The 16627-nt window shown below is 46.9% G+C and overlaps 1 protein-coding gene across 1 annotated transcript in view; it reads right to left on the bottom strand.

Moving 5' to 3' along the window:
* CACNA1B (calcium voltage-gated channel subunit alpha1 B) overlaps positions 1-16627 on the bottom strand; it is a 312340-nt gene that overhangs the window by 180739 nt on the left and 114974 nt on the right. The window contains exon 6 of the mRNA XM_074160972.1: positions 12504-12691. Coding sequence (XP_074017073.1) covers positions 12504-12691 — 188 coding nt within the window. The remainder of the gene's footprint in view (positions 1-12503; positions 12692-16627) is intronic.

Raw genomic sequence — 16627 nt, 5'->3', positions numbered from 1 at the left:
ACCCAAGTCCCTCAGCCTTTCCTCATCAGAGAGATGCTCCAGTCCCCTCTTCATCTTTGCAGCATTTTGCTGCACAAGCAACCAGCACCGCAGGTGCCTCACATAGTTATCTTCAAGTTTCTTTCTCTGAGCACACAATTTGCTTCCTGAGGAGGCAGAGAGAACCCCGCCAAGTGCCCACACAGGGTTACCAGAGGCTCTTGGAGTTGGATTGTTTGAGGAATGTTGCTCCTTGAAAAACAGGCACTGCTTTCAAGTTTGAAATTCTTGGAAAGCAAGAGTGCTTTACACGTCATTCATTGCTTGAGAAGACTCATGCGTGAGTCCAGTTATACTTCGAATAAATTCAGTGCTCTCTTGATGTTTTTTCTTGTACTGCAAAACCAACCAGCAAGGCTTCAGGTACCTCCTGTCTTTCTCTGAAGGGCCAAAGCTGTCCTCAAATGTACTCCTAAAGTTGTGAGGAGAGAGGAATACACACACTTAGGTATACACACAAAGACACACGTTCGTTTTGGTTGCTCACAGATATCTGCAATATTTACATAAGCATAAGGTTGCCTTCAGACCAAAATAGAGGTTATCTTGGTCTAGTGAGTAGACGCAGAATAAGCTTTTCCTCCCACTCAGCAGCCCCTGTGGCCCACAGTCCCTACCTCAGCAAGACAGAGCCAGTCCCTCCCTCAGCAAGACATGGACCCATTCCCAGAACACTGAAACAATCCAATACTCAATCATTTTCTGACTTCGAACGTAGCAAATTGTGGATCAATGCCCAAAAGCATTGTAGATAACAACAGTCCTAAGAATAACGCGCAGGCTTCCTCCACATCTTAAATGCAGATCTAGATTCTTCCCGAAAGAATAAAGCCTGTACACCTCAAGCACTCATTTTCCCCTCCAAATATTGCAGGCGAAAGATTCCCAAGAAATTTTCAATAGCAGAAAACTGTTTAAATGAATTAAAGTCTTTATTCCATCACATAAAATTATAACTATAGGCTATTACATGCGTGCGTCCTTCGGCAGAAGATTGGGATTGTGCAGAGTATCGATCTATTTAGGTTAAACCACCTTCTGATTTTGTCTTCTAATGAGACTACCTCCAGCAGTACAGCTTCTCCCCCAGCCAATTATAAGCAGAAAATACCCTTGCAGATACGTCCACCACTCACAGAACTAGCTGGAGCCGAGAACTTGGTCACGTAAACTTCAGAGCACGGCACAAATCCCAAGTCCTTTGTCAATGCAAACACTATTTCTCAGGACAGGAGTCCAAAGGTCCTTTTATCACTACCATTTTCCTGCCTCAGACAAAACAAACCGAAAAACAGCTGGTCAAGATCCTCTCATGCTCCGCCTAAAGATGTTTCACAAGGTTTTATTAAGATGTTCTAAATAGAAAAGGACTGTCTGCTACAGGAGACAAAAAGAAAGCAAAAAAGATTTTTCTTAACCACAAGCCTTGCCAAGTTGTTCCAAATTTGAATGAAAACTGTCTGTGAAATTCCAAATTTAATTGTGAAAATATTTACTATAGTGTAAATTCATTAAGTCTGCAGGAAGTCAGGAGACTGGCCCAGAGTTGCTCTTTTCCATATTCCAAGTCTTCACCAGGAGGGACACAGCAACAGAAGGTTTTACCACGGACCATGCTAATAAACAAACTGTAAAATAAACAGATACATCCAGATATTTTTTGTTGTGTTAATGAGTAGGTGACTTAACTGTTACTAAATCACAGTTTCACATGCTTCAAATTACACCTGGTCTGTTTTGGAAACATCTGGTCAAAAAGATGGGAACTATCCACCTTTTTCCCTTGGCTCCCTCCCATGCCACACGGAGCAGACGTGGCACCGCCGCTCTCCGCCACTGGAAGGTTTCACCACACTCCAGTCTCCGTCCATAACTCCTCCCTGGCCCCACGAGGAGGTGATCTCTGGCCGGTGAGCCCAGCAGCTGGTGTGAGCATCACTATGGCACTCGAGGCTCTGCATAAGATAACTGCTCCGAATTTACCTCCTCCTCTCTTCAGAAACAAATGAGCAAAGATTTTTAATCCAGCTAAATGACAACTGGTGATGTATCCTGAGCTCCTACATGGCTACAAACCCATGCAGATGGACTCTCTCGCATGACTTTTCAGTTTGGACACCAGGCAAGGTGGCTTTGATCTAAAGTTTCCCATGTTTCATGAGCTTTCATCTTGCTTTCCACAATTACTGGGCAATTTTCCTCCTGCAAGGGATTCACAAAGAATTTGCTGGATTTTGGTACAAGGAACACAGGAATATGAAAATGTTGCTGAAAAAAAACATCTGGATCAAAACCTCCTATTTTAAAGTCTCTATAGTGCTGAGAACTTTATTTGTTGGAGAAAAAACAATGGGTCACCCAGAGAGGCTGTAGTTGCCTCATCCCTGGAAACATTCAAGGTCAGGTTGGACTGGGCTCTGAGCAACCTGATCTAGCTGAAGATGTCCCTCCTCGTGGCAGAGGGGTTGGACTAGATGACCTTTTAAGGCCCTTCCAACCCAAACCATTCTATAATTCTATAAGAAGTAGGAGGGAGGCTTGAATGTCACCAGCTCTAACCCTGAAGGCCGGCAAAGGAGGACAATAGCACCTTCTGCCAAAGAGTAGCTCCAACTTGCACCTTATTGTACCGTGCCAACAGATTGACCACGGAGGACCTCTGCCCCAGCAAACTGTTCCCCGCCTCCCTACCCCCAACACAACACAGAAATCAGCCTTTATAGCACCCATCTGCGGAGCTCCCTAAGCCCAGCACCCCTGAGCTGCTCTGGCACCTGCACACCGACCATCCTGCTCATCCCTCTGCCAAGTCACCCAGACACAACGTCACCCCAAAACACCCATATTGTGCCCCTTACAGCCTTTGTTCCTCTCCTGTACCCCAGGGCACGCGGTCTGCAGGTTAAAGAGCAAAGACTTTCTCCCCGAGCCCACGCACCGCCAGCCTCTTCTGCAGGAGAACCACCGGCAGGTATTTCAGGTTGCTGCAGGAACTACAGGAACAAATAAAGTCCTTGCTTTTGGTTTTCTCAGAAGCGTTCTGTTATTCCCCTCCTCTCCAACCGCAGCTGTAGCAGTCGTGGCACGAGCAGACGAGCACACTTCTGAAAGCAGGCAGCTGCCTTTTTCATCCCGTGTAGGAAAGCAATTGTTGGGCACGTAAGAGCCGCTCGTACCCTCTGTGCTATAATGTTGTCAAGCTGCAAGTAAATTCCTTCAGCCGGAGTTTTCCCTTCCTGGCAAGCAATGATGATTAAGCTGGTGTTTGGAGAGATTTTCATTTCTTTTCAGAGTGCAATTGCTCTGTTGAACCGGCTCTTTAAGTTTCTGTGATGTGTGTCACTCTCCTGCTGCATATCTCGAATGTCTCCTATTAAACCTGGAGGTGGCCACCCCGTAGTCATTTTGAATATACCTTCACTGAGACATTAAATAAAATGCAGAAGATTCAGCGAGACACTTCAACTCTTGCTCAGCTTTACACATTTACTCAAGTGTTATTTCTGAACCGGGTAGTTTGCTGAACCAGGACTGAAAAGTCCCAATCCTTTTAGCCTTAGACAGAATGTTGGCCTTAGAGAGAAGGCTCCAGGGAGACCTTACAGCAGCCTTCCAGCACCTGAAGGGGGCCTACAGGAGAGATGGGGAGGGACTCTATGAGGGAATGTAGTGATATGACAAGGCGTGATGGTTTTAAACTGAAAGAGGGGAGATTGAGATGAGATCTGGGGAAGAAATTCTTTGCTGTGAGGGTGGTGAGACCCTGGCCCAGGTTGCCCAGAGAAGCTGTGGCTGCCCCATCCCTGGAGGGGTTCAAGGCCAGGTTGGAGGGGGCTTGGAGCAACCTGGTCTGGTGGGAAGTGTCCCTGCCCATGGCAGGAGGTGGGACTGGATGATCTTTAAGGTCCCTTCAACCCAAACTATTCTATGCATGTCCATGCAGGCACAGGGTCAGACGGTCTGTGTTTCAATACGGATGTCCCTTCCAACCCAAACCATTCAATGATCCTGCACTCAAAGCCACTGGCAGGCTCTTGGTCCTGCCATCGCTGCCCAGCTCTCCTGTAAGTGATTAGTGATGCCAAAACACAAGAAATCAACACTCGCCCCACGGCAGCAGCGAGAAGCTGGGAGTTATCCATCACCTCGGTGTGCATGTATAAGATGGCTGATTCTTATTAGCAGATTAAAGTCATCCTAACTCAATAGCGAGTGCAATTTAACACTAACAACATTAGGGTGTTTTTTCCTCTTTATGAAACCGTGGGGAGAATAAGAGCACAATTAAAACCATGCAGCACCTTAGGGCACACAGGAGCTCAGCTCCCATCTCCATCGCGTTACACCGGCACCGCTGACTCCGGAACAAGAGCCTGGTCCTGGCATCTCCCTTCGCACTCAGGGCATTTCCAAGAGCAAACACACAGTGACAGGAAAAGTTCAGCACTGGTGAACAGCAGGTCCCAAGGGTAATCTCTCCCCAGGACAGGGTAGCAGGAAATTTTACACTATAAATGTAACCCAGCTGTTAGGCAGATGCCGTGTGCCTCCTGGCTCTGAGATGCTCTAAAAAGACGAGAAGTCAGAACAGTCTCTTTGCTATAAGACAAGGCTGCGGTGGCACATTTCTACACACCCCTAGGCGTTGCTTGCTTTACCATTGTTATTTTTTTCCCTCTCTTTGCTCCTTTTCCCACAGCGTGCTGCATTATTAGATCTCCGCCAGGGCTACGTCCACCTCTTTGAAGACCCAGGTAAATCTTGAGGCTCTGGCCACACGCTGTATTCCCAGAGAGCATCTCAGCCTATGCAACCCAACATCAGGAAACCTAAGTGAAGGCACAGCACCCTTGCTTTCATGCTGTTAATGCCAAGCATGGCATCAGTCCCCTGCTCTATTTTACTTGGACTTCTCCCTTACAGCCCTGGGTCCTGACACCCCACATTCACCTGGAGCACAGCTTGTCCCTCAGACACAACAGAGAACGCAGAGTAAAAGAAAGAAGCCACATCAGAAATGTGTGGTGTGATTTCGAGCAGCAAAACAAAAACCCTTCTTTGTGCTTATTCTTCCTGTTAACATAATGCAAGGAAAGTGCTTCAGCCAATTTTTTTCCCCCTTTTCCTGTCTGCTCACGCTTTTGCTGGCTAAACAGTTTTGTTCCTCAATATGTTGATTCAGAGCAAAGCAAGCTGATACAGGCACCACGCACAGAGAGTAATCAGAGGAGAGCGAACCCATCATACACCCCCTCAGTCACTAACGCCACAGGCTGCCAGCCCCAGGACACGCAAATATCACTGTAAACAAAACCTCATTTATTCTCCTCCATCTCAGTATCCAGCAATTATGTATTTGTGCTTTAGCGGACTGGCTCCAGGTCACTTCTAACAGACAGCAGACAACAGCCCATTAGGTGTTTTCAGAGAGAAGAGCAATTTCAAAGCCACCTTCACAGAGTCCCACGGGCTTTGCTATTACATTTGCTGCTCTACTAAAGTGGGTGTGACAGTCACACACCAGGAAAGCCAAATGCATAACCTCACAAGAAACCACAACCATTAGCAAAGGGCCAGCAAAAAGCCACTTAAGTCACCTTTAAGCCTTAACTGGCAGGTTTAAGAGATGCTTGAAGGTGTGGGGGCTCTTGAGCCCAGGAGGAATATCACAAGCAGGAAACAAGCCAAGAGGAATCTTAATCCAAGTCTCTGACATGAAGGGATGCTGCTTTATGTTATTTACTTCCCATCTGCTTTCTGTTGCACAGTGACCTGCACCCTTCCTCCACCTTCCTGGTGGGTTTCGCACAGGAAACCATCTCAGGGTTCAGGCAGCCAGTGCTGGTCACATCCAAACTCCTCCTGAAGAACATCACCTTTGCATCCTCAACTCCTGTTGTAACTGATGAAGAACGAGTGTCAATGATTCGATCTTTACAGATAAACGCTCTCAGAAAGGCCTATGTGAGGTCTCCAAACAACTGGATCAAACTGATTCTCTTCAGCCCCTACAAGCCCCAACACATTCACCAGCCCACCAACAAAACCACCTCTGGGTTGGACTGGAAATGGAACAACAATTATATCCCAACCCTCCATTTCTGTATCTTTATAGGAATCAAGAAATTCGAAAACACAAAGGGAAATGAAAAATACCAAGTGAATCATAAGCTATTGTGAACTCAGTGAGGGCAAAGTTCTAGTTGGGATACAATTTATTACATTTTATTTGAACTGTTCATTCCTATGTACAAGCATATTAGGTTAGGCCCAGTCCACAGTCTTGAAATACCCACTGGACACTAATATTTGTCAGCAGAAAACAGAAGAAACATGAAAAATCTCTTGCCATTAAGATCAAAAGAGAGCAAGTGTACACTTTGACATTTCTCCTTTCCTGCAAGGAGTCTCTGTTTTGCAAAGCAAATTCCACCATGTAGCTTTGAACTCCTGTAGCGAAAAGATAAAAGGTGAAAATCCAGCTCTCTGAAAGTCAACATCAAGACTTCTGCCAACTTCAGATGAATCAGGTTTCACCCATGGTTTTTTGCAGGAGAACTGGGACCACAAAGCAAACTCCTCGGGTCCTTGGAACCTCATCATGTAGCTCCACTGCAAAGGCAGGAGCACACCTCAGAGGGGTATAGACCGGCTACACCGAGACTTTTCAGGATTTTCTCACCTTGGAAAACACGGTGAGCTCCCCATGGGAGTCAGGATCGAAGGCACAAGAACTTTTCAGAATGGACAGTAAGGTTCTTGCGTGGGAAAAACTGAGAATTACTGCTACAGAAAAGGAAAAAGGGAGTTTTACTATTATCTCTTTAAAAAGTTCTACACCTCCAAACAGCCTGTATTAGCAATATGCAATAGATGAATCACTGTCATTCACAAACACTCAGCATGTAAACAAGATCATCTAAAATGCCATTGTTTAACTTGAAAACTAGATCAGGAGGAAGATCAGGACTCAGATCCGAGGGCACCACAGCTTCTCTTGCTGAGCATCTGCATTATTTCCTCCCATCTCTGTATTTGTCCCCGGTACTCAGCCTCAGTTTTCTTTACCCAGTCTGCACCTTAGTGTGCCAAGAACTTGGAGGCCACCACTGGAAACATTCTCCTCCCTTAGCAATGCTAACAACCTCAAGCTCCAACAGCCACTGGTTGCTGTCAGGCAGCTATGCCTAAAGCATGATAACACGTGCTGCGTGGTAATACTTAGCATATTAAAATACTTTATGGGAACTAATGAATAAATTTCCATAATGGTCCCAAGAGATACACTGATCACTAGTTACCACTTACCTCAGTAACGGCTCCCTTGGGTACCAGCAAAGTGGACGCAGCAACTCTTGCTGGCTCACGTCACCCCCAACCCCAGCACGATGCTCCAGGTGACCACAACTGACCACAGAAAGTGACTGCCCTGACCGAGAGTGCCCAGAGCGGATCCCAGGTCAGCACCACCAAACCAGATGCAGGATGGATGCACCAGCCCAGTGCAGGGGCTGGTTTACATTGCTGAGAGGCACGACTCCTGCTGCTGGACCAGCCTGGGGCTAAACTAGCCCCAGTTGCAGAAAAAAACGTCAGGTTTGCTACTCTAGGGCATGTTGTACTTGAGAGCATTGCTGCCTGCAGTGAGCTGGTTCTCTAGGTAGGTTTTTCCCTAAATTCATGGTCCAGAAGGTGCTCTGCCCGTACTTCAGGGATCTCTCACTGGATTAGACTGAAAAACCCTTCACACCACCAGACTGTGACACTTGAGTCCTCCCACACTGAGGAAAACAGTTTAGTTACTCTATTTTAATGCATTCCCTCTCACGTTGAAACCTTGAATTAGCAGGAGGGAAGTGCACTCCATTTACTGGAGCAAAATTTCTTCCCTGTCCTCAGGACACAGCAACTTTCCTAAATTACCTGTTGCTCCTTGGTCCTTTTTGAGCAGAAACAAGGCTCAGCTGACAGGTCTGTAGCTCGCAGAAGGGCTCATTTGGAGCAATTGCTCTAATGTTACTGTGCTGCTGATTCAGGAAGGAGTTTTCCCCAGCTTATTCTTAAAGCATTTCACCCGATTGATGATTCGGTCTTTTTGCTTCAAGCATAAATCACCTTCCAGATAAAGTCTTCCTAGGAAGCTTTCATTGGCCCTAATTAAAATGAAACTCGGTGAAAGTATAAACAGTGGATCAGCAAGGAAAAATTGGGCTGAGATTTGTGAAATTGCATGCCCCCTGCCCTCCTAATTCCTCAATTTATCACGGGAGGAGGAGTGAATGTTTGCAAGGTACACTACTTACTGCAAAGCCCATCCTTTGATACTATTTTTCTCCAGATCTGTAGGAAGGCTGCATCTGGACCACGTGTAAAGTCACCTCAATCCTTTGGAAATGACAGAATAACCCTTCACGACAAACCTCTGGCTTTGGAAAGACCTGAGCCAAACCATCAAACTCAAGCCTAAGCTCCCTCTTTCCTGAACATCACACCAAACTCTTCACCTTGCCTGATGCCACCACAGACCAACTTTTCAGTCTCAAAGTTCCTTTCAAGACAGAGCAAACTCTCTCCCTTGGTTAAAGAGAGACTTTGCCCCACCACCGCCAGGAACAGGTCCAGAGGAGGCCACAAAGGTTTCCGAGGGCTGGAGCCCCTCTGCTGTGAGGACAGGCTGAGAGAGTTGGGGAGGTTCAGCCTGGAGAAGAGAAGGCTCCACCGAGGCCTTATAGCAGCCTTCCAGTCCCTAAAGGGGGCTACAGGAGAGATGGAGAGGGACTCTTGATCAGGGAGGGGAGCCATAGGACAAGGGGCAATGGTTTTAAACTGAAAAGGGAGAGATTGAGATGAGATCTCAAGAAAAAATTCTTTACTGTGAGGGTGGTGAGACCTTCACCCAGGTTGCCCAGAAAAGCTGTGGCTACCCCATCCCTGGAGGGGTTCAAGGCTAGGCTGGACGGGGCTTGGAGCAACCTGGTCTAGTGGGAGGTGTCCCTGCCCACGGCAGGGGGTGGGACTGGGTGGGCTTTAAGGTCCCTTCCAACCAAAACCATTCCAAAACCATTCTAGGATTCCATTAAATTAATGGTAAAGCAGGTCCCACTCCATGACTGACCCCAGCCACCACTACAGCAATCTAAAAATCCTAACTTATCTGAACACCTTGCAAGAAACATAGTAGTGGGAAGAGAGGAGCAATAACAAAGCCCTGTTGATGCAGGGCAATCAATCAGTGACCATCTTCCACAAAGAAATGAATGGCCCATTAAGGAAGCAGTCCCTAACCTCAACTTCCCCCTAATGGGTCTCAGTCATAGACTGTCTGGCATCAAAGGGATTTCAGCCCTAAAAACGGACCCCGTCTGGGGTCCCTGCTCTAACAGCAGGAAGGGAGAGTATTTGCACAAACAAGGCAATAAATCTGCTCCAACCAAACCCAACGTGTGGCACTGGGCACAAGGGAGGAGTGAGGGAAGGGCTCAGCTCAGCCTGAGGAACAGCAGCCTTCGCCGCATTCCAGTTAGTGGGAGAAAAGCACCAACCTTATTTCTTACTAACGCATAATCACAGCTTACATAGGCAGCATCTTGCCTCTTGTGGTACCATAGCCTTCTGCAAATCTTAATTAAGCAAAACATTGAACGTAGGTTCCCAGGTCAGCTCTGATGAGTATCCTGCACCAGGGGAACGCTGGTTTCCTTGAGGAAACCAGAGGCTGGGGCTGGCAGGGAAACTAGCTCCACCATTGCAAAATTTTCCTGGCCAAAAGCGTCCTCCTCAGCAGTGGAGAACCCAAATGGTCAATCAAAGCTCCCCGAACAAGTAATAACCTCTGACACTCACCCGTTGTCTGAGCCTAACTATGCTGGCTTACTTCCCATCCTCCACGAGCCAAGGAGAAGGTGGACACATGTCCGCTTACCCCACCGTTCAAGTTCTGGCAACATCTTCCAGCTTCTTCCCATGTCAACCTGGTATGGGTCCAGCAGGGATCCGGCCGATTCAGGCAGCGTTAACATGGAGTTGCTGAACTGACTGGTGCTGGATGGACAGACTGGTTGCATTGCTCTTACCCCTGCACAGTCTGACAACTGCATCCCCAAACACCCACCATGCTGGGTTTTCAGTCATTGCTGCAGCGTGGTTTGGGCTTTTGTTTTGTTTTAAAATTTGATGAACTTAAGAGTAGGCACAGAAGAAACCAAGATGAAATCCAAGGGGCCAGAAAACAGCAGATGACTGAAGCTGTGAAGAAGTTAAGGGCTGCACTGAGTGGATCTTCTCCACCCACATCTTTTCTCAGCTACTAACCTGCAAAAGCACAGTCAGCTCCTCAGGCAGCAGAGCCACACAGGAGGGGGTGACACAGCAGGGCCAAGGGAGACGGGGAGAGGTGGCTGCTGGCACTAGTGACATGAACACCATCTGGTGCTGTGGCACGACACACACCATTCGCCCTCCACCCAACAAGCAGACCCTCCCATAGACCCCCATGAACCCAACCAAGCATTAAAATCTAAGCTGGGGTCTCAGACAAGGCTTGACATTAAACAAAAAATAATCAACTGCATCTCATCCAGGCATCTGTTTCCAATTAGATTAATGGGTATCTAAAACGATACTATAATATTTTTCAAAGCAACCCCCAAAATCAATACCACAATAGTAAGCTCTGGTTTTTGCATGTGGTACAAAAGGCAGTTTGGGAGCAGATGATCTAATACACCACATATTGATTAATCAATTCCATCCAGGATGCTAATGGGCTTTTCTTACAACAATTGGCACTCGAAGGAAGGAGCGGGATTGCTGAATGAGAATGGGAGAAACGGGTTGTGTGATGAAGTTTCAGGGTGAGGGGAGGGCAGGCAGTGGGGAAATGGGCCCTTCTAAAAATCGCCCTAAGTGGGCAGAGACTGGGAAGAAATGGAGGAACTGAGCAATGAACAGAGAAGGTAATAAATCAGATCTATTGGCTTCAAACACAGCAGAATTGTACCTTGCAATTTACTGGGTTGATATTAATAATACTTTCCTGTTGCTACAGAAGCCCCCACAGGAAGGTCAGAAAAAGAGCCCAGTGTGGGTCTAGAGTCTATAATGAAGCAGATTGAACACTTTGTATTCTTACTGGCCAGTGAAATGGTCTGGAGGCACTATTAATGCTTACCTTAGCTATTTTTCCACATTGGCACTTCTGGCTAGGACAGTGTGGGGCAATTCAGACCATCTATGCATGGCTATCAGATTGTCCTTCCTTCTGCAGTCAACGGAGGGAAGCTGCCAGTGATACATTGGCATCACCACCACTCGCACTCTCCTTCCTTCCCCTGTGCTTGATAAAGCCCTTTTCTACCACAAAAAATTGAAGTACAAAACAGCCGGACCATCCTCCAGACCCGAACCACAGTACTTTACACTCACTGTAGAAACATGTGAAGCTCTAAGTAAACCACAAAGGTGGGGAGAACAGGTCTGCAACAAGTCCCTTACAGCTTCCAAAGGGCAGCTGTCACATTTTGCGAGGAAATAGGGTACAGATGCTGGAAACCAGCTGAAGGGCTCTATTGCCAGCCTGTTAGCAAGGGTTAGGTGCTTGTCTCTCAAGAGAGGATACTTCAAAAGGGTAGGTATAAATTACAAACAAGAGATTCACACTGCCTGAAAGACAGCAGAGTCGTTCAGTTGTTACTAATTGGGTGAGGTTGCCCTACTCTTCATAAAATTGGAAATACTAAAACCGACCAAGAGTTTTTGACCTTGAGTGGGCTGTGACAGTCACAGTGCCTCTGCAGGAGGCACAACCAGCAAAGACCCTAGGCGAGGAAATTCAGCCTGGTGTATCTTCTCCACAGCCAGAGTCATGCCAGGTGTGAAGGTGACTTTATAAGGTTTTATAAAATTGCATTCGAGTTGCCAAAGCTAGTACTGGATCTCAGTGCTAACGTCCAGCTGATGCTCTTCATCGATGTAGCTTACAAGTTTGATCATGAAGGTTAGACCCAGTCAAAAGAGGAAACCTCAAGGTACAAAATATTAACAAGTCACCGGTTTTGCCACCCTATATCGTGCAATTTCGTAAACTGGTTTTCTATGGGACATCATGAGAACATGCTCCTGCTCACCCACCCATCCTACAGCAGAGCACACCAGCCTCAGAGCGACACACGCCAATTCTTACATGTGGCAACACCCCCCTGACACAAGACATCACGGTGCAGGTACTCAAGTCTGCAGCCGCAAACCACCACAGGCCACCACAGTGATTCAAAGGCTCTTACAGGACCTGCACAACAACCCTCAAGAAAATCAGAACAATCCTCCTAAAAAGTAGGGTGAGGTACCAATCAATAGGTAAAAAAAATGAACTAAATTACTTTTTTTTTTTCCAGAACAACCTTTTCCAAACTAACACGATGCATAACAGCACCCTGGGAGTCCTCCAGCCCCATCAGCAGACTCACGTTGTAGAGGATGTCGGTCCATCCCTCCATGGTGATGCACTGGAAGACGGTGAGCACAGCGAAGAGGATGTTGTCAAAGTTGGTGATGCCGTAGTTGGGCCCTTGCCAGTACTCCCTGCAGGTCGTCCCGCTCTCACACTGTCTGGCAGGAGGCTCCTCTCCGCAAGGAAAATCTCCCACCTCATCGCCTGCAGAGAAGAATAGCGGGGAGAAAAGTCACCAACTGAAGCCAGTCAAGCAACCGATGCTGCTGCATCCTCCTTGCACCACTGAATGAATGTAATTTACATTTCAGGCTTCCTGGTGCCACTATGGACATGGAAAAGACATTATGACCATGTAATCATTTATGTAGTGCTATATTATAAAAGATGGTTTAGTGGCCGGGTGGAGCAGAGCTATCCCTGAAGTGCCCATAATTTATAGTTTGCCCCAGTGTTCAGCCATGTCATACGTGAGAAGTGCCACCAAAAAAACCAACGCAATAAAAGCAAGGGCTTGGGAATGGTGTATGCTTCAAACACTGTGAGCCAACAATACACCCTCATATCATTTAGCTAAGTGCTAATTATTGGCTCTGTAACATTAAAGCAAAAGGGCAGGTTCTTCACCAGTGGCTAAGCAAGAGCTGCTTGTGGATAGCCCCAAAATCATCCAGGTACAGATGTTCGACCACAGCTACACGAGGAGCCCCTGGCTTCATCCCAAGGCAGTACCACCACAGCAGCCAGTGAGGTGGACCAAGAGATCCAGCCCCTCTTTAAGGTTCATATTCCTGCCCCACAGGGAAATGCCGTGGAGCGTAAGTACACAGGGCAGGGAAAGCATCCAGCCGTCAGCTTGTGTGCAGCAGGGATGGAGTTTCTCTGCTGAGATTCATTTCAGACCCAGAGAAAGCAAAGGAGGATGAGTCTGTCAGGGTTGAGAACCACAAGCGGTGGCCAGAAGGGTGGTCAGCATCTTCCAGGGTCAGCTGTGAAGTCTGAAGCATTGCAGCCCCCCCAGAGACATTGCAAGAACCAACACAGAGCAGTTTGGAAAACTAAAGTGCTGGGTTTTCAAAGTAAATAAATATACTAAGTAATATTCCTATTTACACAGAGATGCAATTCGGGAAATATTAAAGTGACACGTTATGGTAATGGAGCAGCAAACTGCACAAAATCAAATTCACTAGGGGAAAACAAGATCAGTGCTAACAATAATTAGGAATAATCATTCCATAGAGCAAAGCCTGCAGGAGGAAAACAAGATTGTCACTCTGGCTCCAGGATATATATATACACATAAGTGTGTGTGTGTGTGACATGTTTTCCTGTTGACTCAACACCTTAATGCAGGGCATCTCTCTCCAGCTCCCATATGGGTCACCACAGGCTTTCACAAGGGCTTAGTGAGACAAGCCTGAAAAAAGAAAATACCAAATCTGGCTCTCGCAGACCATTTGTGAGTGTGCCTTAAAAGAGAATCCAGTTTTATCTCTGTTTGGCCTTTTGTTGCCAGGTAATACTCTGAAAATGCAACGCACATCAACTTTGAAAGGGTGGGTTGTTTTTCCTTTTTTAAAAAAAAAAAAAAAAAAAAGAGACCAGAACTGGTTCCTACTCCCATGGCTGGGAAAAGACAGAGAAAAGGGGAGTTTCTCAAGGAAAAATGGGAAACAAATGCAATGCCCTCCTCTCCTGGAGCAGCTTCAGGAGCTGCTGGGCTGGGTCAGCTGCGGAAGGTGGCTGCTTAAATACAGTCCTGTGTCAGGAGAACAGGACAGCATGGAGGATGCAGGGAGAGGAAAACAAGTCACGCATCCACTGGAACACGCATTGCAATTAATTTTTACCCATTCTTCATTAAAATAGATAAAACATTTCCACTAGCTCGGAACAGCCCATCAGGCTGAGTGGCAAAAGCCTCGAATAACCCCTTTTGCCATATTTTGTTCCCCAGCATCTCTCCTCTTTGCGGTTTGTTACTGACCCATCCAGGACTACTGGACCAGCAGGGCTTTAGCAATGTTTGCTAAATGCAACGTTGACATTTTAGCAATGTCGACACCTCCACTCGGTTCCCTCCACGATGCCCTGAAGTTACAGCTGGTACCTCTCACGTGGCTCCTGATTCCAGGAAAAATCCCAGGAGTTTGCTCACTTTGGGGATTTGGAACAGCAACAAGCGGGAGCGACTCTTCCTCCTCCTCCTCCAATTTGCTGCCCTCTGACAGAGGCATCTCTTTAATGAGGTTCACATTTCCACACTCCAGCCAGCCTTTGGAGCCCTTGGTATCAGGCCTGGGCTCGTTAATGCACCTCTTTGGAGCTGATGAGCACTTAGGTTTTTAAAAGGCTGGGCTGATGGCTTTGCGGGATGCTCGGCTGCTCCGCTCACAAGGGACCGCAGCGCCAGGAAACCTCACCGCTCTCTCTGCCTTTCCAGAAACACCACCGCGCCATTTCCCGCCCAGCAGGTGGAATCGATCCCCATAATTCATCCCACAACCAGCTCGTTAGCCCTTGAGGAAAGCAGGGGCAGGTGCTTGTAAATCCCGGCTCCTTTCCACACCGCCCGGCGAGTGGATTCGGCGGGACGCAAACCCGGCCACACCGCACCTTCCCACTGTGATGCCAGGTGCTGGGATGCAGAGATATGCAACACACACCACAGTTTTTCAGCTGCTCTCCCAACTCCTAACTGGGAGCCACCCAGCGAGCAGGAGTCACTTACACACGACATCACACATGACAAAAAAATCTGTTCTCCGTCCCCAAGGCGGATCTCTCAATCATCGCTGATGTCAGAGAGTTGTCTGCAGAGAGCACGAACAGCTCTGGGTTTTATTTTTCCCTTTTATTTTAACTAGTTTCTGGGGGGAGGAAAAAAAAAAAAATTTGCTCATTTTTAGCCCGCTGGCCCATTGTTTGCTCATTTTTAGCCCATCAGTGAGGGAGCCTCGGAGCTCAGCCCGCAGCCGCTCCCTGCAAACAAAGGACACCAAAAAAAATCACCTGCCTTGATTGTAATTTAACAAACCTGAAAACGCTCCTAGAAAATGCAAACCTGCTCATAATTGCTTTCTCCCTGCCATCTCACCAAGAACATTCCTGCTTCCTACACACCTACGTTGTCACCGGCGTTATTATTCCTCCGTAATTGCTGCGGCAGCCCCAGAGACCTCGCAGTGGGCTGGGACCTGCTCTGCTCGGCACGAACACACACTCCCCCAGCAAAACCGTTTTCCTCTCCCACAAATCTGGTATAAAAATTCATTTCTTCCAGGAATTGTCGTGCTTCGCTCACAAATCACGACACCTGACTGTCCTTTACAACTTGTGTTAGGTTTTTCCAACGTTACGTAGGAACATAAGCAAGAAAACAATCTCGCCCTGCTTCTGCAAAGCTCTGTGCAAACTGAATATATTAAACTGTTTCCCTGTTGTTGTTAGAAAGCGCTGTGAAGGCTGCCCAGAGATTTGGCAGGGACGTTGTTTTATTACCATTTGAATGCATATAAATAAGTCAATATTAAGATCAATTAGTGATAATCACTGAAAATACAAGACTGTGTTTTAAAGACGGTCATTTGTACCTTAAATTGCAGCCTTTTGGAGACAAGAACAATATTTTCCTCTGTGGATAGCCCAGATAACCAACACATATTAGTGTTGCTGTAAAGGAATATTAAAAAATTACATGGGAAAAAAAAAATGGCTTTTTTAATTTTTTTAAATTGGAATGAGTTCTGAGCCACAGACAAGCATCTGGCTTTGACATGGCAGCTGGTCCCAGCCGAGGGTCTCTGGGCATCGCTCCTCTCCACCTCCATCTTCTGGGGTTTATCACTCATTCACAGGCAGATGCATCATTTACCCTGCAGCACCCGATTTCCCTTGCCTTTCTCTTGTTTGAAGGACTTTTTTATCCTTTCTCCATCAAAGGGCTCCTTGCCTTCCACCTATTCACCTTTTTTTATTTTTTGGTTACTCCCAGGTTTTCCACTATTATTATTTCACACCGAAGTTTTCTCATACCCAGACAACTTGCCCCAGAAACCTTGCGAGGAAATTCAACATTCAGCAGCTGCTCATAGAGTTAAACCCAATGAAAATGTAAACAGAGACCAATAAATCGGA

Source organism: Numenius arquata, chromosome 19 (assembly GCF_964106895.1).
Source record: "Numenius arquata chromosome 19, bNumArq3.hap1.1, whole genome shotgun sequence".
Classification (NCBI taxonomy): Eukaryota; Metazoa; Chordata; class Aves; order Charadriiformes; family Scolopacidae; genus Numenius; species Numenius arquata.
Note: the sequence above shows the minus strand (reverse complement) of the source record. Positions and strands in the feature narration are given on the sequence as shown.